Source organism: Onthophagus taurus, chromosome 6, assembly GCF_036711975.1.
Source record: "Onthophagus taurus isolate NC chromosome 6, IU_Otau_3.0, whole genome shotgun sequence".
In the NCBI taxonomy this organism is placed as follows: Eukaryota; Metazoa; Arthropoda; class Insecta; order Coleoptera; family Scarabaeidae; genus Onthophagus; species Onthophagus taurus.
This window is the reverse complement of record NC_091971.1, coordinates 21,278,234-21,305,339: the sequence shown is the minus strand read 5'-3', so window position 1 is coordinate 21,305,339 and position 27,106 is coordinate 21,278,234. Positions and strand designations below refer to the sequence as shown.

Below are 27,106 nucleotides of genomic sequence, written 5' to 3'. Positions count from 1 at the left end.
AACGCTTCCTCATAGTATTGGAAGACATAAACAGGGTATAACTGCCATTACCAATACAAAAAAGGTTGAACATTCGATAAAGATGAGATAACGTTAATCCTTGGACGGCTGAAACCAAAACAGATACCAGGACAATATCACCAACGAAGTCCTTAGAGTGTATGCCTTTTTGCAGGTATTTAACGGTTGTTTAGAGACTGGGCGTTTTCCAGAGATTTGAAAGGAAGCAAAGATTAAGGCCATTGGAGCAATAGTCGACCATCAGTTCGCGTATAGAAAGGGAAGGGGGACGGTAGACGCAGTAATGTCAATAATAGAAATGGTAAGGAAGAGACAAAAGGTATCAGTTACCAATAGAGGATGTAGTGTGATGAGCTTTAAGAGAGGCAAAAGTTACGACACCGATAGAAGCCTTTTCAAACATCTACTTATCACAGGGGACGATTCCTCTCAAATGGAGAGCGGCGGCAAATGAGTTGCAAAGTGCCGTAAGGGTCCATAGTTGATGGCACACTATGGAATTTATATTACAATAGACATCCGACAAGTCTTACTATTCTTTAGATCTCTTGATTTGGGAAAGGGTAAACAACTGGAAGAACAAAGGTAGTACAAGAAGAGAAATACACTGAAAAGTGTTGGAGAAGTGGCAGTCAAGATGGCAAAAATACAAAGGTTGGAGTAGTGTTCATCAAGGACGTCGCAGTATGCCAAGAAAGGGGCCTGCCTGGGATTACTACGTGACGCAGGCAATTATCGGACACAGTAGCTTAGACACCCCTGAGCACACGTTCTTTTGCTACGATAAAAACCGTAATAGGCAAAAATACCGCCTAATGGACGGGGGGAAAGGTGCAGGGATGCTAGTTAGCATTTTGAGGCATACCATGATGACAAAGGCCCAAGCATAACAGGAAATGGAAAGAAGGAGGAAGGAAGAAGTTTAAACGTGGCATGGTCGGAAAAGAAGAGGAACGAAAGGGAGGACTACCCCTCGACCAGGTACGTAAAAACAATTAGTAATTTTAAAAACTTAATAAATTCCTGTTTCCACCATAAAAATGCGAATAACTGGGAATTCTGGAGAAGAAGGAAAGGAGATGAGAGTAAAGGGAAGAAGAGAAGAAGGAAAGAAGAGGAACGAGTCGAAGGGGGCACTGACACCCTTCAACCGGACACTCCAATACGCGAGGGCCAACAGGATTGAAAGAAAGAAGATCGAGACGAAGGTTAATGATACGATACGGAGAAGAAACTTTACTTCTAAGTAATGCTTTGAGGGCGATTACAGAGTTGGAAGAGAGGGGTGTTTTTAGTCCCACACTACCGGTCGACATACTGAAGTTTTCCACCGTTTCTCAACAGTAACGTTGGTAAGACATCATCTAAAAAAATTCGGTACTTCTCCCCATTCAGCATACTATCATTAAAGTATGGACCGATCAATTTATCACCAATGCCACACCTAACATTAACCGACCAAGGTCGTTGATATTCTACTTCACGCAACCATCTCGGATTTTCAACGCTCCAATAGCGCATGTTATGTCTATAGACTTGTCCTTTGTTTGAAAAGTAGACTCATCCGAGAATAGCACGTTACTAAAGAAATTGCCGTCCAACCGCATTCGTTCTTGTGCCCATTGACAAAATATTAATCGATTTTCAAAATCAGCTCCATAAAGTTGTTGATGCAATGAAATGTGGTGATACTTGTTGCGCTTAAATATTCTTAAAATGCTGGTCTTCGATATTCCGGCGTCAATTGCAAGTCGTCGAGTGCTAACTTGAGGATTTACCTCAACGCTAGCTAATACCGCAATTTCCTTTTCTTCCGTAGTTACAGTTGCTCGTCGATTTTTTTGTCATGATTCCTCATTTTCAGTGTTAGTGAAATCATTCACAACTGTGTAAAAGGTACTTCTCGAAGGTGTATTTCGATCAGGAAAACGTTCTCGATATAAAGCTATACTATCAGCAACTTTTCTGCCACTTTCTCCATAAATAAAAATCATTTCGACTTTTTCTACCACACTTAGAGTATCCATGATTAATGACTTAGTTTAAACACTTTGCCTTAATGTAAAACGATGGAATGAATTCAGAATTTGTTGCCAAGCAATTTTTATGCAAATTTAGTTTTAATACTAAATTATTGCCGTTGTACTGGCAAAACCACACAGAAAAATTTTTTAATTACTTTACTTTTATCCACAGATTCAGATTTTGCAATCAAAAACATAGGGTGCCATTTAAAAAATTGGGTTTGACCTTCATATAACCTTGAAAATTTTGTCAAGGTCAAAAAATGTTATCGTCATATGATTTCCCCCTTCGCATAGAACAACTTTCATTTGGTTCATTTTTATGTAAAATGAAGCGTTTTCGAGATAATCGCTTGTCTCACGTTAAATGGACCATCCTGTATATATTATATTATATTTCTTTTCTAATAAAGGTATCGCTTACTGATAGCAACCGGAATTTTTAGATTCAAATTATTTTATCGTAGATTATCAAGGTAATTCCATAGATCCATATTTATAACCAAAAGTCTTCTTATTTGCGCTCACCATTAACAGTAAATAAAGATAAATTGTAAACGATTTAATCGGGATGAACGGTCAAATTATTAAGCAACATCTTTCTTTTTCCTCGTGATACTTAACATATGTTACCATGCTTACCAGGTGATTTTATTTTTCCTTCTCTCTTCACTCCTGAGTTGGCACCAGCCACCACCAGCGGTGGAAAACGGAAGAATCACATGGTAACGTGAAGAATCATTCTTCCATACAGCAATATTGCGTATGCCGCTTCTGTCAATTACCAAGTTCGTCACTAAGCGTGACAAAGGTTATAAAAGTTACTTATGAACCTTTCTCTCACACCATCTGTATCTATCTCGCAAACATATCTTAGCTATCGATGACCATACCAACTACATGGTAACCATTTTGGAAACAATGGTGGCATCGGTAATTTTCAAGGTGTCATCCAGCGGGATTCTACGTCTCTTCAAAAGAACGATCTAATTTTTCTCTTTTGCCAACACTAAACCACGATCGGGCATCCATATAAATATTCATCTCGTTACCTTGTTAACTTTCATTTGCTATGTACATAGCTCTCTGCTCAAAACAATGATGCACCAAGTATGTAACCCCTGACATTACATTTATATTATATTTAGTACGCAAAACTTTAGAAGTGGTCACAGGTCAGTCGCCTACTCCTTTAGCATACACTGGTGTTGTAGATGATGAACCTGTCGTTGAGGTAGTCTCCAAAAACTCTCACCATGTAATTCGTTGTGGAACAATTCAGTTGAAGGGCTAACAAGATTTTCATCGTACCGTATTGAAGGCGTTTCTTATATCAAGAGTACTATACCTATACTAGAATACTTTAAAAATGTTACAGATGTCATGGACGATTTATAGACCCTCACGAAAACTACATACCGGGTGTCCCTCAGAAATGGCTCACCAACATATTTTAAAAATATGGGAGTGAGCCACTTCTGAGGGACACCCGATATACTGTCTGTTGACGAGTCTACCAGTGCTTTGAATGCTTGCTCTGTGCGGTGAGAATAGAACAGACACCGATAGACGGCATTTTCTCAGAAACTTAGGAACTTCGATTTTTAATTTTCACTACTTCTACAGAACGTTTCTTGTAATCCTTGTGCATTATCGCAGACTTTGCCCGAATTTCTTCTTCCTAAACTGTTAAACAAGTTTGTTCACATTTCTACGTTTTCCTCAATAAAAGAAATCTATTATTATTATTTTAATATTATTTTAACTGGTAATGCGAAAATTTCACATAATTGCCGACACAATAATAGAAAATTTCATTACATTTTTCCAATTGAAACGATAAAGACTTTAAAGGAGCTTTCTACGACTAGGAACTACAACAGACACACTACCCCGAAACACAATTGCTTGGAAAACTGTTGAAAAGGGAAGAAAATCGAATGTACGTTAACTGGTTTGAAATAGATAATAGAACACGGATTAATGAATCAGATATTGTGTAATAAATTAGATTTTTAATGAAAGAAACTTTTTCCTATGTACTTATTTATTCTACTTCGTGACTTTCTACATATATCATGGAACTCTACATTTATAAATCTCAATCTATTTTTTAAATCTTAGTTCTTATCAATTAGTAGGACGGTTGAAAATTTAAATCAGACTTACAGAATCTACGCGTTAAATCAGTTTTATAGTTACTTAAATATATTCCAGTGTTACTATAACATATAAAGAGTTAAGATGTGGAACAGCGTTAACGATTATTGTAAACAACATAAATTTTTCATCTTGGTGTAAGTTCAAATAAATTCAAGAAACACAAAAAAACGTTATAAAGCTTAAGAAATTATTCCTAGATATGATTAGAAAGATGAAAAACTTGCGCTTTTAACGTTTTTAACCAAATTTGTTTTGTACTTAAAAGCTGCAGAGCAAAAAGGTTCCTTTTATTTGCTAAACGTGATAAAATAGACAATTTATCGTATCTCACTTTTCTCCGCATTAACATTAACTTAATGTTGCTATTTTACAATGGTTCATAATATTAATATATTTATCACTTGCTAATTACGTACTTCTTATATCTAAGATTATTAAGTTCGTAAATTTTTTATTAGATGTTATATTCAGCAATTCTTCTTTTCAATCATTATTTATATTTGATACTATTATGAAAACACTGTATCAGAAATAACAAATGATACACAACCACAATAAATCAACTAAACTTCAGAATAAGACCGCAACATATATAAAATATAAAACTCCGTAAATGTACTCCGTAAATGGCAGATGGTAAATTGTATTGCGACTTCTAAGATTATTTCATTGCTATTTCAAAATACGAAAAAGTTACTTTTTGAAACACAATAATTGAATGAATACTCAAGTTAAAGTATTTATTCTTTGATTTTATAGAGTTTCTCTCCTTGGAAACTACACAAATCCGACCGCGGTGTGCTATTTGCAACCAGGTACAGCTCTGTTCAGATTTAATGCGAATTGGCCGCTGTTAGCTCCGACATGACGCTGGTACTGGAAGAAGACGGAGACATCTTTCACGATTTTTTATATGTTCCTCTAATAAATGATTTTAGAGTATTTTTATAAATAAAACGTCAGACAAAATTCATTCACGACCGGGTAGCTGTAAAAAACCCCTAATTACGGAGCAATTGGCTACAACACGGTTACGATTTGCCCGTGAATATCTTGAGTATAATTGGGTACCAGTCATCTTCACAGACGAAAACATCTTCTGTTCGTCGGACGACCATAAGAAATTATGGCGAAGGGATGGAACCCGGTTTGATGCTAATCATGTTCAACCCAATACAAGAAGTGGACGCATTTCCTTGGGTTATTGGGGATGGATGAGCATTCATGGACCGGGAGAACTGACCGAAATTAAAGGAAGATTTAATTCGATTTAATACATTCGAGTGCTGGAGGATGTTTTGATACCACCAGTAAGAACCTGTATCCAGAAGGGATCATCACGATAGTCCAAGACAATTCGCCCGTGCATTCTTCAAGAATTGTTCATGATTGGTTTGACGATCATAATGACGTTAGGCGATTACCCTAGCCAGCGTGGTCACCGGATCTAAACCCATTCGAAAATCTATGGCCTTTGGTGGAAAAACAGTTCAATAAAAATGCCAATCACACTACCCTGCTTGCCTGTTCGGGACTTTTACAAAACTATAGAGCAGGTAAAACCGAATTGAATGCCTCGTGAACGTAGGTTGTTTCTAGCACCATTTTATGCCTCTACGAGCGGCTCTTTTCGCATTATATCTGAACAGAACTGTACCTGCAAATGGTTGTATAAAACCAGCTAAGATAAAGAACGAAGCATGTAGAGTCACAACAAAAATACAAAAAAAAATTGAAATGAAAGATCAACAATTAAAAAGTTTAAAAAGTACTTTCCACCTCTCAAAACTACCCCATAAAAGATCACCACAATACAGCTGACGAAATCATCTTACCAGCGGCAAAAATTATAGTATGATCAATACTCTGTAACTAGTCAAACAGTTTTATTGTCTGCTGTACAATACAAGCACGAAGATAAATTTTTGAAGATTTGTTTTTCGACATAAATAAGATGATGGCAAATCTATGTCCAGATGAATAACAAGTCTGAGAGGAAGAATAAAGCAAATATCTTCATCTGCAGAGTGGTATTATTGTGATCACTATAGTACACTTCAAAAAGCTTATAAATGTAAGATAGCTCTCGAACTGAAAAGCACTGTTTCGATTTTATGAGATACACAACGATTTGAATGTGTTCTTAATGAAGGAACAAGGATCATGAGTACAATCTCACTCTCTGGAAAAGCTGCTGCAAACAGTTTACCCAACTATTTAAGAATGTGGTTATAATTTCATTATTGTGTAGCAACATTTTATTTAAATTTTTGCACCACCGGGAGATAGTGCTCCACACTTTGGAAGAGAAGACTTGCGCGGTGGAGTTACACAAAATTTCTTAACAGAACAACCCGGCGCGTCATGCAACCAATCTTAATCTTTCTATCATACAACCAGTGCTGCCAGATTGGTGCCGTGGATATTAACCAAAAGTTACCGAGGTTGGTGAGAAATTACCGTATGAAACTACTTTGAAAATAGTGTTATAAAACCTATATTTATATACATATTAGAATTCTTTTTCCTCTTCCTCTTCCTTCACCATTTAACTGGCTAATAAAAACCCGTTTATTGAACTTGTTTCTAGTTTATTCCTGACTATTATTTTTGTTAATTTTACTTTGAAAAATAATCAGAGTTTTTACCACATTACCTATTCTACTATTTCATAGATCGGGAAGACTTTATCCAACCTAATACGCATGTGCCACAACGATGTTATTTTAGTTTAATCGTTCACCCCCAGATTAGCTTTTAATTTAAATTTTTCGTGCCAAAAATGACCGGTGACCATCCAGTGACGTCTGTTAAGTGGGCGATGCACATGCTCACGGTTGGTTGGATGGATTGAGTCCTGTCCATCGATCCACATCGATGAACAAGAGAATGATAAATTGAAGGCAGAATGGCCATACTTTTTTATTTTTTTTTTAATTTACACATTCGTCATACGATTTTGTCATTCGATGTGCTTCGAAAATGACCTGATTTTGATTGAAACAAATTTTAAACTGACCAAAAAACAAAACACAACAAAAAAGAAGTTTCTATTTAAGTACGGACTCTTTTTCCTTTGAAACTTCTCTTTGGCGTTCCTCTTTATTCAATCTGAGGCGTATCTCGTGTTAACATCCAACAGTAATGGGCGAGCACGTTCTTGTCCCATCTTCCTTGATAATTGCGCTTCCTATTTTTAATATCTTGGTGGAACCTATCACCCTGTTCAGCGCTGACTAATCCTAAATTTTCGAGGAAAAAGTCCACATGTGACAGAAGGAAATGAAATTTGAAATTTTTCCAACATATTCATTACAATTGGTTTATAGTCAGGATCTTTGTGATTACCCAGAAATTTAATTACATCTTTTAAGCCAACCCAAATTTCTTTTTCCGCTGTTGTCTTTCAAGTGGATATCTGGACCAACAAAGATTCTCTCTTTCAACTTGACTTCGGATGTACCTGACAACTTTTTGCAGAGATATTTGAAACATCCGCCATGTTTTGGAATAGCATTAACGAATTGCTTCATTACACCTAATTTTATATGCAAAGGAGGTAACAGTACATTTTTGGGTTAACTAAGGTGTTTTGAATCACATTCTTGGTGCCTGGTTCAAGATTTAGTATTTTCGGCCGTTCGTTTTTGACCGAATGTTGAGTCCTAGCACGGCTGTCCGACGCACAAATAAAACATGGGTTAATATGTTAATCAGAAGTATGGAGACAACTTTCAAATTACCGTAGAGTTGGATGACTTGACTGCAATTTTAACATCAATTCAATAATATCTGCCATACTTATGAATATATCAAAAAGAAAGTACAAAAAGAAATAAAAACCGTGTTTCTCAAGTCACCCTACATCTTGGGTTACTTGAAAATATAAGCATAAATCAGTTTAAAGGCTAAGTAAAGCTGTCCTACAGGTGACTTGACATCAAATAAAAAGTATGGGTCCATTGTATAAGGTGGGAAAGACCTACCATAAGTTTTCATATTTTTATTTTTCAGTTTTCGATATAATGTCGATTTTGATATCCCGGTAATGTTTGAAGCCTCCACCAATGTCCATCTAGCAGTAGGTACGTATATTTGTTATGGCTTCTTCTAATTCTTCTCTACTAAAATCGTGGTTTTTCTTACCCAACGCTCTCTTATATTTATTTGGCATTTTGTCAAGTCACCCAAAAATCTGTAACAAAAAAATGAAAAATTATTTTTTAACATCAAAAACAAAAATCAACAAAACTGGCATTCAGAATCTCTTAAGAAGACAATAAACAATTGTAAAAAAATTATTACATGAGATTTGCTGATCTGGAAATTCCGTTAATTGAACTTTCAGTACTCTTTCAAGAACCTTTGATAACATTGGCAGAATGCTAATGGGTCTCAGGTCCTTCAAAGCTTTTGGGTCACTACATTTAGGTATAGGCTTAATTAAGGCTTCCTTCCAGCAATCAGGAAATACACTTTCCAGAATGCAGGAATTTATAATATGTGTAATAAAAGGTACTATATGGGGACAACAAAGTTTTACCATCTCAGGACTAATTTTATCAGTTCCTGTTGAAGCAGATTTCATCGATTTAATAACATTAAGTACCACGAGTGGCTCAACGACACTAAACTTAAACCTAGAGTTATTATCACTGATATTCATGTCATATAATATATCAAGAGCAGCGTCACTAGAAGGGGGGAAATCATCCACAATTTCTGATATACTGTCAATAAAGTAATTATTAATGTCCTCAACATTTTTCAAATGATCCGGTATGTTCATGCTCTTGCTCTTACGGATTTTCATGTCATTAAGTACACACCATCTCTCTCTACCATCACTCAACTGAGAAACATACTTGAAATAAGCTCTCTTCTCGGACAAAACTGCACGAGATGTGAAGTTCCTCAGTGACTTATAATAGTCCCAATGAGCAGGCACCCGCGTACGCCTATATCTCTCCTTGGCCTCATCCCTAAGCGATATTAGCAGACGGAGATTGTCCGTTAGCCACGCAGGACGAACCTTAGAAATTTTCCACACTTTTATTGGTGCATGCGCATCAAAAAGGGAAAGTAAAGAGTCATTCAAGAAGATCACTTTATTGTTAATATCGTTCATATAGTAAAGTAAATGTAGTGGCAATTTTTTTAAATCCGTATAGAACTGATCAAAATTTATGTTTCTAATATCACGTTTGTATATTACTCTTGGTTTAGTACCCTCACTACCAAGAACAAGATCACAAAAAATCAAATCATGATCAGCCAAATCACACGACTCCACACCGGATCTCTTAACAATAGAAACATCAAGCGTAATGAACAAATCAATAAGAGTGGCAGAAGCAGGGATTACTCGTGTTGGGACATTTATTAACTCACTTGCGCCCACAGACTCAAGAAAAGAACTCAAAAAAACTGAGTCTCTGTTAGTACACTTCAACATGTCGACGTTAAAATCACCACAACAAACCACCCGGTCACTCAACATCATTGCGCCATTCAGAGAATCTTCAAATGCATCAAGAAAAGATGAAAGGCTATCCTTAGGGGGTCTGTATACAACTCCAAGAACCGTTAAATTTCTTGCTTTGGCGACCGATATCCACAACTGTTCAATATCCGGTGATGAGTCAACAAGAGTAAACTTAAGTGATTCATGAATGTAGAAGCAAACACCCCCGCCTCGACCGCAACGATCACGTCTTACCACGTTATAATTATTGAGAAGTATAAAACTATCATCGACATCGGCACTTAACCACGTCTCCGAGACACCCAGAACATCTATCTGATGACGAGCCAAAAGAACCTCAATGTCTACCAATTTAGAGAGCAGCGACCTTACATTTATATGTGCAACTCTGAAATTTGCAGACATAAACAAGAAAAATATTAACAAATATCAAAATAATGAAACAGCGGCGGAGCCACAGCAGTAATAAATGAAAAAACAACAAAAAAAAATATATAGAGTTCACAATAAAAAAAAAACAAGTATTTCGTAAAGAAGAAAAAAAAAAAAGAAAAACATGATTGACGAAATTTGCGGGTTCCAAAATTAAAATTCAAAATTTATGACCCTTAAACTCAAAAATATTCAGAATTTTATGTACATCCCCATTATTCTTATAATAAACATTACAATTAAAAGTAAACACATTCTTATTACCATACCGCTCGCAAAGTTTTTTTACTATATCAACTCGATATTTAGTAAGATCCTCACGAATTATGATTTTTGAATTCTTGAGCTTACTCTTCGCACTATACACTTCATTCCTTACTGTACGGCGGCAAAATTTAACAATGATGGGCCTATCACTAGCCTTTGATCCCTCACTAGCCTTTAACGCCCCTAGCCGATGACAGCAATCAATATCTCCGGGTACAAGATTAACTTTTAACTTCTTTTTACAGAATTCAATAAGAACTTTATCTACCTTTTCATTTACTTTTTCAGGGATACCAAAAACACGTAAATTGTTTCTTCGAGAATATTGTTCCTGTGTTTCTAGAATAGACTCAATACCTCGAATACGTTCGTCAACCTTTTCCATTGTACTTTTAAAGCGGTTTTCGTCGACAGACTCGATACCTCGAATACGTTCATCAACTTGTTCCATTGCACTTTTCAACCGGTTTTCGACTAATTTTTCGATGTGATCCGAGAGGTTATTTAGCAACTTATCCAAAAAACTTTGATTACCGAGCACTTTCTCAACCACTCTTTGAATTAGTTTCTCATCTTCATTATTAATTTGTCGGGTATTAGGTCTTGAGGAGGACATTATTAATAATTAAGCCCAAATGAATATATAACCACAGCAAAACTCGTCAGACGACTACACGCGACCAAAGCACATCGCTGAATGTCAAAAATCAAAAATTTATGATTATTTGAATTGTAGTGTATAGCTATTAGAATAGGTAACAATTCACGATAAATTTAAATATATGGACTTTTCAGACTTCTCGTCTCTTTGGTATCTATACAGGGTGTTCATTTCAAAACTTTCCACCTCAATTTCTGTAAATCCGGAAGTTTAAAAAGAAAATCGCTGAAATAGGTAAAGAATGAAACCAAGGGGGACAACTTTTTATGCAAAAATTGACTCACTCACTTCAACCCCTCGCCGCCAGAAACCAACCCCTTAAAAATCTTAAATGGAAAGGCGTGTCAAGTGATACCTCATTTTAAAGGTCTTTTAAGGTACTACATGTTAGTATTTTTTTTTTTTAAATTGATCGATTCGTTTTCGAAATTTTTGCGAAAATCTTTGTTTTGTATTTCCCGCTTTAATTAATATTAAAAACTTTAATCATCTTCTTAAAAGCAAGAATACGTAATCTTTTATTATTAATTTATAAAATTACATTACCATGTTCGTTTTTACAACGACCATTAAACCTTTATTATTTCGGAGCAATCCGAAATCATTGATATTTAGATTATTTTGACAATGATATACCTACGTTGGCTAGCTTGCCTGGCGTCTGTCAGAGATATTTAGAAAAAACGATTTCTGTTTCATTTTTCTTATGTATATGTACAAAAACTTTTTGCAGAGAAAATCAACTTAATAATTGTTCAAAGTGTTGTCCGTTATTAGCTAAACAATGGCACAACCGTTGTTCAAAACTACGACGCACATTTTCAAAAACTTCCCTTTGAATTCCACGGCAAGCTGCAGTAATTCTCTGACGAAGTTCTTCTAAATTTTGAGGTTGAGGGGTAAATACAACAGACTTTAAATGACCCCATAAAAAAAAGTCTAATGGCGTCAAATCTGGTGATCTGGCTGGCCATTCTATAGGACCTCTTCGTCCTATCCATCTGTTTGGAAACGTATTATCTAACCACTGTCGTACTGGGAGAACATAGTGAGGAGGAGCTCCGTCTTGTTGAAAATGTAATTCATTCTCATCAAGTAAGGCATTTTCTTCTCTATCCAACTGATTCTCGAGAGCTTCCGTAATTAGTGGATTGATAGTATTTTCTAACATATCCAAGTACACTTCGCCGTTTAAATTTCCATCGATAAACACTGGACATTAACTTTTTCAGGATATTGTGTATGCCCTTCTACAGTCAGATGAGGGTTTTCATTACTCCAATATCTGCAGTTATGTTTATTTACAAATCCATTTAAAGAAAAAGTGCATTCATCACTAAAGCAGATATTTTTCACAAAAACGTTGTTATTATTAATAATAGTGGTCACTTCTTCACAAAACTGTATTCTCCTGTCAAAATCGTCTTCAGTTAGCTCTTGATGTATTTTCAATTTATAAGGATAGAATTTGTGAAGTTTTACAACTTTATGAACAGAACCCAAGGATATACCAGTTGCACGAGATATCTGACGCAATGAAGTATTGGGGTTGATACTGAAATGACCCAACACTTCCAGTTGAGCGGTTTCATTCAAAACTCTCGACTCATTATGTTTTATGTTGGCAACGGACCCAGTCTGAGTGAATTTCTTCATGAGATTCAGGACGTATGTATGAGATACGTTCTTATCTGGATGCCTTTCATTAAAAACTGCGGCAGTTCGTCGAGCACATTCATTTTAGGATCCATACATTAATACAGTTTCAATCCTTTCCTGCAAACTGTAAACCATTATTGCTGTTTTATTTAAATAACTTTGTTAAGTGGATAACACAAAGTTGTTTAAGTAATAACCAAATAAACTTATGTTTAGAATTGCACTTTTATTTTATTCTTTTCTCGCACTATGAGCCTGCCTATAACTCGTTTATAGAAAGAGAAAAATTTCGTCTCTTTTTTCCTTTTTTTGGCCATTCGAGTCAAGAGTAATTTTCATACAGGTTTAATGTAAAATACTTTTAATAAAATTTAGTTTAATTCATAATTATACGTGTTTAGTTTTCTTAAATATTTCCGATTGCTCCGAAATAATAAAGGTCGTTGTAAAAACGAACATGGTAATTTAATTTTATAAATTAATAATAAAAGATTACTTATTCTTGCTTTTAAGAAGGTGATTAAAGTTTTTAATATTAATTAAAGCGGGAAATACAAAACAAAGATTTTCGCAAAAATTTTGAAAACGAATCGATCAATTAAAAAAAAATAAATACTAACATGTAGTACCTTAAAAGACCTTTAAAATGAGGTATCACTTGACACCCCTTTCCATTTAAGATTTTTAAGGGGTTGGTTTCTGGCGGCGGGGGGTTGAAGAGAGTGAGTCAATTTTTGCATAAAAACTTGTCCCCCTTGGTTTCATTCTTTACCTATTTCAGCGATTTTCTTTTTAAACTTCCGGATTTACAGAAATTGAGGTGGAAAGTTTTGAAATGAACACCCTGTATATCTTTTACAGCACACATAAAATATTTTGAAATTTACCTTCGAGGTTTAATTTTCATTGTCGCAAATACCATGAAAAATATACCATATAACATTATTATTACAAAATTATAAGACTTAATAAAGCCTGCAAATTCATAATCCAGTTACATTTATGATTAGTAAGGTTGATTTAAGTTTTTGAGTAAAAAAGTTTTTAATTAAAAAGAAAAATTGGAACAGAAACATGGTTATTCCTTTATTCTTGGTACCTTTTTATAAAATTGAGTATACACGGAAGTAAGTGTAATATTGAAAACTTAATTTCAACTTTTCTCAGTTTCTTATAACTTTAATTGAGTTCCAAAGATTAAAGTGTAAATTTATTTTTTTTTATTTCCCAATTACTTAAATCGCCATATTTTATCGACTTATTTTATATATTCCTCTCAAACACCTACAACTACAAACATCGTAAATCATTATAAATTTACGACACATTTCCACCGCTTTTCCAATTGGCCGGGCTGATACCATTTTATGGCCATTCTTAAAAAGGAAACACTTCAAAAAAACGAAAATTACCAGGAAAAACGACGAAATAATCGTAAAAGTCGGTCATTCCAACGCATAGGAAATGATTAAAGGAAGAGATACTTTGGGGTTGGTTTAATTTATATTTCAACGTTTTCATCTCATGGTCTTAGTCACCCACGCTTTTTCCGAAACAATTCTCCTTTACTATATTGGTGACGTTACATCGGCGTTCTCTGGTTAAGCTACCGCGCATCACCACCATCGAGAGACTTCTAAAAGGGGGTATAAAGGGCCCGTTTTCATTCAGCGTGGTGACATCAGAATCGCGTCCGCAGAAGAACATAGTCGACGTGTTTTTGTGAAGTTTTTTTTCTTTTAATTGGAAAATACGTGGAGTTTTTTGGGAGAAAAGTACCAACTTGTTGATTCAAGGTTATTTTATTTGGAGGATTTTAAGGTAATTTTTGATATTGAAACTAATTATTCGTTTCTTTTAAGTTTTTTTAAAAATAAAGTTTTTAATTCATTTTTATAATGTAGGTGATATAATAAAAGTAAATTAGTTCTTTGTGTTTAAACGTATTATTCACTCTAAAAGCTTCGAGTTAACGTTATTTTCATGTTTTAAGTTCGTAAACTTTTTTTTATATTTTCCCCTTTCTCTCTTTAAATTTATTTTTGCACTATAGATGATTATAATTAAATTACAAGTAGATAAAATTAGTTTATTGGATGAAAGGGGAGTTCAACTTTGGGGAAACTTCAATCATTAATGATGATTTACGATGTATTAATGATGTAAATCAAAATAAAATAAGGTTTCAATTTACTTCCTGAAAATTAAATTAAATCTTACATAACCAACCCAACTTAGCTTTATGCAATCATTAGATATTATTGAGCTAAAATAAAGCTTTAAGTATTTAGTTTCCGATTTGAGGGTTTCCAAGTAACGAAGCTCCAAGTAATTTAAGTTGAATTGATCGCATGCAATTTTCATTTTCAAATTACATTATCTTTCCTTTTAAAATTTCCATATTAAGCGCGTAAACAAGGATTTGTTGATGAACGGCTTTTTCAGAGTTCAGGGTTTTCCGCGATCAGAAATGAGTTTTACATTCTAATTTATTCTGTTATTTACAGACAACAAAACGAACGAATAAACCATGGGGTGGTTGGTGGTGATGATGTTTACAATTACATTTTTGCATTGTACATCAATTTCATTCTGCACGCCGTTAAAAACATTTCCAGAACAAATCCCCGATGAAAACAGCAACTTGGAAAATACTGGTAAATATAGTGTTTATATAATTACTTCAACCACAATCTTCTTTAATTAAAACTCCGCCAAAACATAATTATTTCCTTGTTTTGAAACGATATTACAATATTATTTCATTCATTTTGTACATAAAAGACGATAAAGTTTATCATGGTGTCACGCAAACCACACAATGTGCTGATATCTACACACGGGCGACAATATTTGTCCATTCAAAAGGTAAAATGGACTGAAATGCAATGTAGTTTACAGAGTAAACGTAATCTACCATTGCTAAGGCGAAGAATCGAACCTTAAAAGCGTTTAAGAATCCTTTTAGTCGAGTCAACTTATTAAATTTGTTCCTAAAAGTTCCAATTGATTCAATAAAAAATCCCTTTCTTAATGATTACCTTTCTTAATCTCAATTATTTTCTTTTTTAATAGAATTGTTACATCAAGGTGAAAATGAAAATTTAAATGAACTGGGGAAATATTTAGTGTATATCTTAGCAAATCCTTGGCCAAGAACTGGATTGCCGCTACTTTACGTGGAAGATTATGACGACAATTACTCGGATTATAACGAAAATTTGCCGGAAATGCAAGAAATTTTAAAAGAAATAAACGATGATAATCGAGAGGAAGTTGCAAGACCCGTTCCTTTTAAAAGATCGAGATATTACAGAAAATATCCATGGAAAAGACAAAATTCCAGACAAGCGTAAATGAAACTTTCAATCTAAAACTTATTATTAATAAATTTTTTTTTAAATAAATTTATTTTATTTAGATATGAAGCTGAAAACAGATATTTATGTCAACCTAGTAAGGATGACGTATTTCGTTTATTGGTGGCACTTCACGAGGCGAAACAAGGCAACAAAGGAAGAACGATCAACTTTTGTAATAGAAAGAGACCTGCTTCAGCAATATTCACAAACATCCGGTTTCTAGGGAAATAAGACAACCCCACAAGATAATTGTATTTGACTGAAATATCACACAAAAATTAATATCAACGGAGAAATAACCGAATCAGTATTATTATTAAATGTAATGTTTAAATTTTTTGGAATCTTCCGTGTGAATAAAAAAATAAATTAATAACAATGTAATAAATTAAATTTAATATACGTATATTTAATCGTTAATGGAATAAAAGCATTATGAAAAGCATATAAATAAATTCTTAATTTCGTTAACGAATTTTTATTGAATTACATTTTTTTCAGATTTAATTATTACGTGTTGCTAGGTAGACAATGAAAATGTGGATTAATCCTACAAAACACTATTTCTATATTTGATATTTAAAAACGTGCGTAAATACACAAAAAGTAATAATAAAAAGTAAATAAAAAATAATTAAATTAAAATTATGAAGGAGGTGGTACTTCCAAATCTAAAAAAAAATTTTTATAAAAGTGATTATATTATTTTACATTTAAAATACCTGGCGAACAATCAAAGTCCTTTTGTATAACATCCAGACTTAATATCCTATTTCTACCTCCCACGTTATTTCCTTGATACAATATTTCGATTTCATCATTGTTACTAGTAAAACTTAATAAAACTAAAAATAAATAATGAAAATAAAATATAAGTATAAATAAGGATATTTTAATTTTACTTTCTTCTCCAGATTTATATCCACAATGTGTTGTTCCATTAATAATTAAATTACGCACGTTACAATCCAAGTTAAAGTCGTTAAAGGTTATACCAAGAGTACAAATTGCCTAAAATATAAATTACTTTTATAACATAAATTTCGAGGTGGTGACATCAAAATCAGAAAATTGAGTACAAAAATTGTTAAGATTCCAAAATATGGTGTTGTGGGTGTAGGAAAATACCTCCAATACGGTTCTGAATCTGCTGGTATAATAGTAACAAAGATGACTGCAAAGAAAGTCAAAGGACAAAGACTTTATGTAACGCATAATATTCCTTTCAGCAACAAAGGAAGTTAAGCCTTCTTTAAGAGAAGCAAAAATGTTTAGCTTGTTGATGCCTACGTTACATTAATAAACTACAGTGTACGTCAAATGTAATCTCCCTCATCTTATTAAAAACGGTCCGAGATTCGATTTTTATTTTTCTTCGTTTCTATTTTCTATTTTCATCGAAGCAGCATCGAGAAATTATTAAGATGGTAAGAAAGCTATTTTTTTAATCTAAAAGTTGCTCGCGGTTAATATCTCCCAAATTTTAATTTATTCGTATAAAAAAACTAATCAATCAATGTTTGAGGCTTCCTCCTATCCTCTCCTATTCAATTCCGACACTTACTTCCAGCTGGGGAAGCCCCAGAAACCAGAACAACCTGTACGAGACCATTAGCAACGGAGAGCAAACAAAAGAGGATTATGAGCTGGTATATGGAATGCAAGAATACTAAACAAACCGGACACAGCACTCCTTGCTGAATGAAATAAAAAAATTTAAGATGGCAGTAACGGCAATACAGGAAAGCTGATGTCTGGGTGATAGAATCGGAGATAACTGATTAACGCTTATACCATAGCTGTACCACGTTTTGTGACCTCGATTTAAAATCTGCCATCTTATCACGAGTTACCAAAGGCACAGAATAAAACTGAGACTGGCCGCCAAATTTTTACCACCAATAGCAGCATACCTTGGCAACTCGCTATAATATGGCGTCAGAATTGGCGAGATACCGGCACTGTCACTTCTGGTTATTCTGTGCTTATACCATGCTACTCTGTGTTAAGCAGACAGATCCAAAGGAACTGGGACTTTTAACCCATAAGAAAGAACGTGCTTACTGAGAGTCAATTCGCCCGATGGAACAATAAGAGTCTGAAATAAGAAACCTTCTATTAACAACAATGAGTTTAAGAACTGTGGGAATAAGGAGAGAGAGATTGCAAACTGCAAGCCTGATAGAACTGTAGGGAATACCAGATAGCGGCGGACTTGGCGAAGAGAAGTATTAAATATGAGGACATGAGGAGAGGGCAGAAAGGAACTTTATCAAAAAACTAGATGAGGGAGGCCAGAGAAGAGCGATTGGTTGAAAATGGTGTTCTGGAATGTAGTGGGGATTACGAATAAGGGAGGGCAGTTCTGGGAATATTTGAAGGGATTTGAGGTGATTTGTATGGTGGAGACCTGGGTTGATGAAGGAAGGTGGGCAAAAATTGAGGGAAAGTTGCCAGAAGCCAGAAGGGCATAGATGAGATTGTGTGTTTGCAGAGAGGAGAAGTAAGAGAGGAAGAGCGTGCGGGGGTATTATAACAGGAATAGCGAGGGGAATTACGGAGGGGAGATGGAGGCAGAAGGGAATAGTATAAAGGCAAATCAAGCTAGAGGGAGAGAAGGTGCAGATAGTCACAGTATATAGCAAGGCAATGAAAGAGACAATGGGACGAGGGAGAGGGGCGACGGTCCAAGGATAAGATTCTGAATGGAGACGGAAGGGAGATGCTGAAGTGGGTAGAGAAGAGGGGATGGGAGATACTGAATGGGAATATGGAGGAAGCAGATGAAGCAGAATATACCTATACGGTTGCAAGGGGGGCGTCCGTGATAGACTATGTGGTAGTGGACCAAGGAATGTGGGAGAGGATAGAAACATTTAGGGTTGGGGCGTTGGTAGAGTCGGATCACCAGCCTCTAGAAGTGTGCATAAAGGGATCGAGGGGAAGAAGGAACAGAAAGATAATGGAACATGGTGGAAAATACATTAGGGTAGATTGATGAAGGAGATGATGAGGTCCCTGGAAAGATATTTTAAGGCGAAGGAGTAAGGAAAACAAAGACAATGAAGTTCTGCAAAGCGGGGAGAAGAAAGAAGGAGGAATGGAGGTGGCAGGGAAGAGAGATAGAGCAAGTGAAAGATATACCATACCAGCCATACCTGGGATATGGTTTCGCGGAAAGTAATAAGGTCGGGGCGCACATGAAGGCGATAGCAAAAAGAGCGAACAGGGTGATGGGACAGGTTTGGGGATGGGGGGAAAGAACTTTTGGGAGTGACGTGGGAAAAAGAAAGGTTATGTTTGATGGCTTGGTAAGGAGCATAATGATGTACGGCGCAGAAGTATGGGGATGGAGAGAACAAGGTTTGCTGGAGGATATACAAACACGATATTAGAGATGGGTACTAGGGTTGGCAAGGGGGACTCCTGAGGGAGGAGGTTAAGGTGGATGCAGTAAGGGTGGAGGCGGGAAGAAGAGCAGTGAAGTATGAGGAAATGATAGAAGCAAGACCGCATTGCAGGATCCTGGGAGAGTGCTGAAGGGAGATTAAGGAGATCAGGCTGATCTATGGGGAAAGAAACAGGGTAGAATATTATAGAAGAGTGGGATACTCACTAATTGGGATCGAAAACAGAAGAGCGGAAAGAGGTGAAATGTGGAGAGAACTGAGAGATAGGGACATGGATATATAGAGGCAGGAAAGAAGGTCACAGATACAGGAAGGGAGAAACAATGAAAGGAATAGTAGATGAGGTACAGAGGAACTGCCAAAATATTTGTTGATGGAGGGGGATGATGAAGGGAAGAGATTGGTGCGGAATTAATTCCATAGAAATATGATGTGAATCAGAAGTGTTATCTGCGGTTGCGATTGTGGTGTGCAATCTGACGAAAATGTCAAAATGCAATATCACTGCTACTCGAAAGTATTAATAGTGAAAGTTTTTTATGCTCCATTTTTAATTGTTGAAATTTAGTTAAGAAGTTGTACTTTGCTTACTTCGAATATTTTGCATATACAGGTCAAGACAACTTGTGAGTTTTATATAAAGTATAAACAGTAAAATGAAAAATAAAGTATGCGATAAAATAGCATTTGATAATTAGCACGAAAGATTTTCGATACCTCGACTTCCCCCGTAAAGAACAAATAATTTTTAAGGATCTGATCTTTATTTCCGATCCTATTTGATGGGATTGCATGCCCTAAATGTAGCTGAACCTCACCTGAGTATTAAACTAAAAATAATAGGATATTCTACAATTCGAACGTGTAAATAACGGAAAAATATTGCAAGTAGTTAAGGATGAATATAACTAAAAGTACAATTCCGAAACGGACGACAATAACAGACAGCAAACCGCAAATCACATGTGACATTACTGGTTGACATGTATTTCTGTAAAATTAATTCCAAGCGCGTGGCACTTCACACACAAAAACTGATCATTTTGGCGTTTATGCCGTTTTGGCTTGGGAACATCGGTATATACCAGTAGTGTCGCCTGCTGTTTGCGATTGTGGTTTGCAGTCTGTCGTTCATATAGGAATTGCACCTTTATTCGGTATGAAAGGAGTCTGGTAGAATTTATTTTATGATGGATACTTATATTCGCACTTATAATGCGAATATAAGTAAAAAGAAATTAACCTGGTAATATTGTAAGCATTTAAAATCATCAGACGAAATCTGGTACAAAAATTTTTAGTTTTAGCACACTCCTTTCATCTTGAATGAGTTCATTCAATATACATATATGTTTTAATAAAAATGTTTAAATTGTGCAGTACCCTCTACAAACGAATAGTTGAAAATATAAAAGAAGGAATCTATATTAAATGAATTGAAATTGAAATATGGAATATTTCCAAAATTAGTTTGTTGTAAAAAACCAAAATAAAGCAATAATAAATCAACACTCATTAGGTTTTAATAAGAAAAATAAGAATAACAATTGTGTCTCTGAAAATAATTCCAACGTAATACCGTTATCACTTTATGAAAAGATTATTTCACTAGAGAATACCTCAGGACTGGATGAAAAATTGTTATGTTATTGAGGAGCATGATGATGAGAGTAAAGATGCTCAAAGCCAACATGGAGGGAAACTGGAGCGAAACTATCACTTCCTTTCTAAAGAATAGGTAAGAAGAATAAAAGGTCTACTACAAAGATCTCAACTATCTTCTCTCCTATGTGATATTTTCGTATATGAGCTTCCGGCAACGGAGTCGAAAATCAAAAATCAAATACTTTTGTGTATCATTTAATGGGAAATTTAACCCGAAAAAATAAGCTACAAAGAGGCTTAGCTTCTTTGACACAACGAAAATAAAAGAAGTTTAGTCTTCCAGAAAGGCCGGTGACGGAGATATGTAAAAACTTCTTCTTCCTCCTGCTTATATGTAAACAATTTGCTTGTTTTTCTTCTCCTTTTTGCATGATTTCAGTCTATTGCGAGGTTATCACTCCATCTTTTACTGGGTTTTCCGATGCCTCTACGTCCTACTGGTGATTTGGCCTCGTAATCTTTACTATTCTGTCGTCGGTCATGCGGTTGATGTGTTCATTCCATTCCCTTTTTCTTTGCAATTCCCACTCGGTGATGTTATCGATTTTATACATTCTTCTGATTTCCTCACTCCATAAGTGTCCTGCTATCTATTTTGCTCACCACTTCCATCTCGGTCGTCTCCAGTATTTGTTTTGTTTTTAAGGTTCCTGGCCTGGTTTCTGTGGTATATGTTAGTATGGGTTTGATTACTGTTTTATAGATTTTGCATTTAACTTTGATTCCATATGTATATTACTCCATATGGTACTGTTAAAACATGCGGCCGTTCTTGCTGCTTTTATGGCTTGTTCCCTTACCTTCGTTTTAACATCTCCGTATCCATATACAGGGTGTCCCGCAACGATTGTACAATACTGCATCAGCGTATTCCCTGATCGAAAACGGACAAGAAAAGTCTAATAAACATAGGTCCGAAAATGGCCCAATTTCGAGATATTCAAAGTTTTAGTTTCATAAGCTGACCTATTGTAAACATCATTAATTCTAACGATTTAGATGCAGTAATTATATGATTACCATGGTTACGATGGTTAAGATAAAGTTTAATAAATAATAAGATAATATTAAGTTAATTAATACAGTTCATTAATAATTTAACAAAACAAGTGACAAAGATTGTCGAAGAAAATCGTTCAACCAGCATAAAAACAACGAATATTTAACAAATTGGAAAAGATTCATGTCATAATAAATGTTCAATATGCGCACCATTTACTTCTAAACACAAACGGATACGTTTTCTAAATGAACTTCTAGAGAAGATACCAGGAATTTGTTTTACTGTGTCAAATGCGTTACTAATTTTATTCTTCAAATCTTGCACATTTTAAACGTCTTCAGAATAAACAATTTGTTTTAAATGTCCCCAAAACCAAAAATCTAACGGATTTAAATCTGGTGAACGAGGTGGCCACGGGGCAGGACCTCCTCGGCCAATCCACTTATTGCCAAATCTGTTATTTAAGTATGCTCGAGTAGCGCGTGCATAATGTGCTGGTGCTCCGTCGTGCATAAAGTAGCAATCTTCTAGAATTTGTTGAGGTAATTCATCAAATGCCTCTGTAAGGTCATTTTGTAAAAAATGTATGAAGGCATCGGCTGTCAATCTCTTTGGAAGAAAAAATGGACCTAATAACTGATCACCTATAACTCCAGCCCATACATTAACACTGAATCGCCACTGATGATGAGTTTCTAGTATTGCATGGGGATTTTCATCGCTCCAAACGTGCGCATTATGAATATTAAAAATTCTGCTTTGAGTAAATGTTGCTTCATCCGTAAATACAATGTTTATGGGAAAGTCGACGTTTACTACCTCTTCCTGTATGGCCCACCTACAAAAAATCTCTCTTTTTTCGCCATCATTTTCTGTTAGAGCTTGAACGGTGTTGTAATGATAAGGATAAAGCAACTGCTCCCTTAAAATGCGGTGAACGGTTGTTTTGTTAATGTTTTCTTGTGCAGAAATTCTTCTAATGCTGGTTGAGGCATTTTCATCGACACTTCTCAAAACTGCTTCTTCTAATTCCACCGGCCTTGTGTAATGTCTCTCCGTGGAATGGCTGTGGGTTACGCTTCCCGTTTCTTTTAATCTGAGAAATAGTCTGCTAAAGGTGTGACTATTAGGCAATCGTCTGTTCGGGAACCTTTGCGCGTAATGACGAGCTGCTAACGACGCATTTCCATCAGCTAGTCTGTAACAATACACCATATCCGCCATCTCTTCCTTGGAGTAATTAATAGGAGCCATACTTAATAGTTTTATTAAATTAAATAGTAAAATAATAATTTCGTGAAGTATTATTATTTTTTTTTGATTAGACAACTTATCGTAATCATAGTAACGACTTAATTATTATAAAAACAAATTTAAATTCATGATGTTAACAATATCAACTTATGAAACTAAATCTTTGAATATCTCGAAAATGGTCCATTTTCGGACCTATGTTTATTAGGCTTTTTTTGTTTATTTTTGATCATAGAATACGCTGATGCAGTTTTGTACAATCGTTGCGGGACACCCTGTATTTCTATTCCGAGACACTTGAACTTCATTTCCTGTTGGATTTTTGTGATTAGTTTTAACGAGGTAGAAAGAAGATTGATCCCTCTGTAGTTAGCCGGCACTTCTTTATCACCTTTTCTGATTAGGAGTATTGTTATGCCAGACTTTCTTCTCCGTATTTCAGCAGGTCATTGGTAATTTCGTCACATCCCGCATTTTTCCTGTTTTTTAGTTTTTTCAGGGCTAGTTTTACGTCGTCCTTTTTTACAAATACATCGTCGTTAATTATAATTTTAGGTGTGTTAGGTTCGGTTTCTACTTCGTTGATATTAAGTTGATATTCCCAGCTACACAACTAAAATAAAAGTATTTATTTCTCAGCATCTTCAGAACAAAAAAATAATTACTCTACTGATTGAAGAACAAAAGCTAATCAGTTCATCTCTCAGTCAACCAAATACAGCGATTATATTTTAATCAAGTACAGGTTAGATGATAGATTTTATTAAAAGACATGTTTTTCATTCCATTTCGAATTAGTTTTTGTTCCAATTGTTCGGATCGTATGTTAAAACCGAAAAGAAGGGTATGGATACCTAAGGGTAAACTACTTGTTCACTGATAAAAAGATCTGAGTGACCACTGCCATCATTCCAGAATGGTTCAACAAATGTGTGACGTCCATCAAGAAAAGATAGAACATGAAAGGAACTCTCACATATGAAAAGTTTTTCGAGGCTATAAATAAATGATTCAGATGATGAGGTGAGGAAATCAATGCAGTAAACAGCGCTTCTAAAACTAGTGATGATGAAATTGAAGATGAACCGGTATATAGCGCCAAAATTAGGAAGAAGGAAATTGGCTAAGTTTGTTTATCATAGCTATGAGCTAGAAATTCTGAGCGGGACAAAAACGCTAGAAAGATTCAGAATCGGGAATGCAATCACAACCTCTACAGCTAACAGACATGTGGAAAGATTTAACCCCACAATAATGACAACAATAAAGATGCGACATAAACCTTAAACAGCCTTCAACAGCATGAAGAACAGAAGTACTCTAGAAACATCTCATGAACTGTTTAGTTTTTAGTCCCGGAACATTTTCCAAATAAAATTTTGGGAATTATTGCTCTTAAAGAAGATAAAGACATATCAGATATGAAAAAACTAAATGAATTACGAAAACAAGCAATAAGCAACATTAACAAGTATAACAAAACAGAAAGAAAGAAGTGCCATGAAGATTAAAAAACGTCGTAAGTAGCAAAATGGAAATTTGGTTTTGATTAGATGAGATATGACACCTACACAAATGGACATTCTAGGTGCCTAAGAAATCAGAGAATGTCAGAAGAACAACAACTTTTGTTGCAGACCTCAGTCAGGTAACGGAACCGAATGTGAGAACTAACACCATCTATGTATATCTTTTAATAATCAATATCGATCTGTAAGAACTTCAAAAAATGTAAGGTTAGGGTTAGAGTGTTATTATAGAGCCACGTATTCGTTTGCGTAAAAAACATTGAGAAAAGCATTTCTAATGTGTTACATGTTTTGAGACCAAAGGAAATAAAAGTACATTAAAGTCTTTCATATGACTACTGAATATGTCTTCATCACATGCAAAAATGTTGCCCAGTTGCTATGCTATGAGAAGATGACCATCTAATAATTTAAAATTTAAAAAACATCGAATTTTCTTTGCACAGTCTCTAAACATCATTCCAAGAACTTTATTATTACTATTACTGTAACAGGCTCAAAGCCATAAATTATTTTTCCTTATTGGTTCCCTTTCATCGTAATGATCGTATCTGTGCTATTTCTAGGAAGAACATGTTGTGTTAGTTATTTTACTTACATCACTGAATCTTCTAACAACAAATCTACACATATTTTGTTGATACTCAAAAATGTCCAAAGTAAAATTTTTAGCTGTAATCAATCCACCGCAAGGAATTAGTTCCAATTCAGTTGTTGTTATAATTTCAGTATTACTCTCAGTAGTAATTACTTCAGTTGTTGTTTCATTATTACAACTAATTTGTTCATATGTCCCCGCAAAACCACGGTTACAAAAGCAATAATCAGTTATGAAAAAGAGATCGTAATGTTGTTGCTTAAAAGGTAGATAAACTATAAATAAAAAAATTAAAATTAATTTCATATTTTGTTAAATACAAATTGTAACTTACAAACTTTGTTGCATAATTCATTTCCACAAGACCTGTGTTTATTATTAAATAGAAGATAATCGTTGTAACAATCGTAACTATTTTGTAATTGGAAATCCAACATGTGTACTTTTACTGAGCAAAAGCCGGGTTGTTGGATAAATCTGAAATATTTTTTTTATAAAATGATTATTATAAATTAAAAATTCTTACCTATAACATTGATTTAAATTATTTCCATACCAATAAGGATAACCAGCACTGCGAAAAGATCCATTAATCGAATTTAAAATAATACATCTACTGGTATAATCAATTTTTTGAGGGCATCTCGGAGAATTATGATACCATGATTTAAACACGTGGTGTAAATGATTTATTTGATGCCATTTATTGCAATTATTGTTTTTATTATCAAATTGAGAAACATCTATATAACTCGATTCTTGTTCATAATCATCAAAATAATTATAATAATAAGTATAATAAGATCTTAAATTTAATTCTTTGTTATAAGTATTTTTATTTTGTAGCTTTTCAGGGCAACTATCCTGAGTAATTTCTATAGAAAACCCACTAACACCATTCAAAAATCCATCATTTTCCCTATATTTAATAACTTTAATTTCATCTCTCAAATTTTGATCAAAATTAACAGTTAATTTCACCCCGGTTGCACAACCACATATTTTTTTACCATCGATCTCCATATATCCATTTAAACAGTCACCATTCTTAAAAATCCCACTCGAGAAAAAATTAAACTTCAATTTTAATCTACAAATATTATCGTTTGCCCTTTTGATCCTGTATTCACAATCGACATCTGTTAATTGACCATTCGGAAACCCAGGACTTATTATAGTAAAGTGTTTCTGATCATAAATTTTATTACAACAGAGTGAAATATTATTGACGGGTTGAAAAGCATCTCCAAAATCTTGCTGTTTTGAAATTTGCACTAATATGAACGCACATGTGAAAAAAATAAACGTTTTCATCTTCACTAATTGTTTGAAACTGAACTGCTTTTGGTTCGTAAAGAAGTTTAAATAAAGTGGGGTCTTTATCAGTTTCAAGGGTATAAAATTTATGAATGATTCACATTGTATAAACCGCAATTTTGCTTATTATTAAGCTTCACATGTTGACACGTTGTTTCGGAGAAAGGAAACGATATTTATTTAGTCATAAACGCGTCACAACTTATTGTTTATTTCGGTTTTAAATATTAGCAAAAGAGAAAGTGTTTTTGTAAAA

The 27,106-nt window shown here is 34.6% G+C and overlaps 2 protein-coding genes across 2 annotated transcripts; one reads left to right on the top strand and one right to left on the bottom strand.

Annotated features, from left to right (window-relative positions):
• The first annotated feature begins 14,389 nt into the window (after positions 1 to 14,389).
• On the top strand, positions 14,390 to 16,545 carry LOC111422696 (uncharacterized). The gene is made up of 4 exons (XM_023055913.2): positions 14,390 to 14,533; positions 15,220 to 15,369; positions 15,788 to 16,064; positions 16,134 to 16,545. The coding sequence occupies exons 2-4, from the start codon at positions 15,243 to 15,245 to the stop codon at positions 16,303 to 16,305; spliced, it is 576 nt and encodes a 191-aa protein (XP_022911681.1). The 5' UTR covers positions 14,390 to 14,533; positions 15,220 to 15,242; the 3' UTR covers positions 16,306 to 16,545.
• Positions 16,537 to 26,879, bottom strand: LOC111422697 (uncharacterized). The gene is made up of 6 exons (XM_023055914.2): positions 26,060 to 26,879; positions 25,868 to 26,010; positions 25,534 to 25,808; positions 16,977 to 17,085; positions 16,797 to 16,919; positions 16,537 to 16,745 (listed from the first exon to the last, which is right to left on the bottom strand). The coding sequence occupies exons 1-6, from the start codon at positions 26,845 to 26,847 to the stop codon at positions 16,720 to 16,722; spliced, it is 1,464 nt and encodes a 487-aa protein (XP_022911682.1). The 5' UTR covers positions 26,848 to 26,879; the 3' UTR covers positions 16,537 to 16,719.
• Positions 26,880 to 27,106: the final 227 nt, after the last annotated feature.

What these genes read in the sequence shown, in the direction of transcription:
- LOC111422696 (XM_023055913.2), top strand. Translation starts at nt 15,243, where the DNA reads ATGGGGTGGTTGGTGGTGATGATGTTTACAATTACATTTTTGCATTGT. An exon ending in CAGCAACTTGGAAAATACTG is followed by an intron (nt 15,370 to 15,787) that starts GTAAATATAGTG and finishes CTTTTTTAATAG; the next exon opens with AATTGTTACATCAAGGTGAA. An exon ending in AGACAAAATTCCAGACAAGC is followed by an intron (nt 16,065 to 16,133) that starts GTAAATGAAACT and finishes TATTTTATTTAG; the next exon opens with ATATGAAGCTGAAAACAGAT.
- LOC111422697 (XM_023055914.2), bottom strand. Translation starts at nt 26,847, where the DNA reads ATGAAAACGTTTATTTTTTTCACATGTGCGTTCATATTAGTGCAAATT. An exon ending in AATTTAAATCAATGTTATAG is followed by an intron (nt 26,011 to 26,059) that starts GTAAGAATTTTT and finishes AAAATATTTCAG; the next exon opens with ATTTATCCAACAACCCGGCT. An exon ending in ATATAAATCTGGAGAAGAAA is followed by an intron (nt 16,920 to 16,976) that starts GTAAAATTAAAA and finishes ATTTATTTTTAG; the next exon opens with TTTTATTAAGTTTTACTAGT.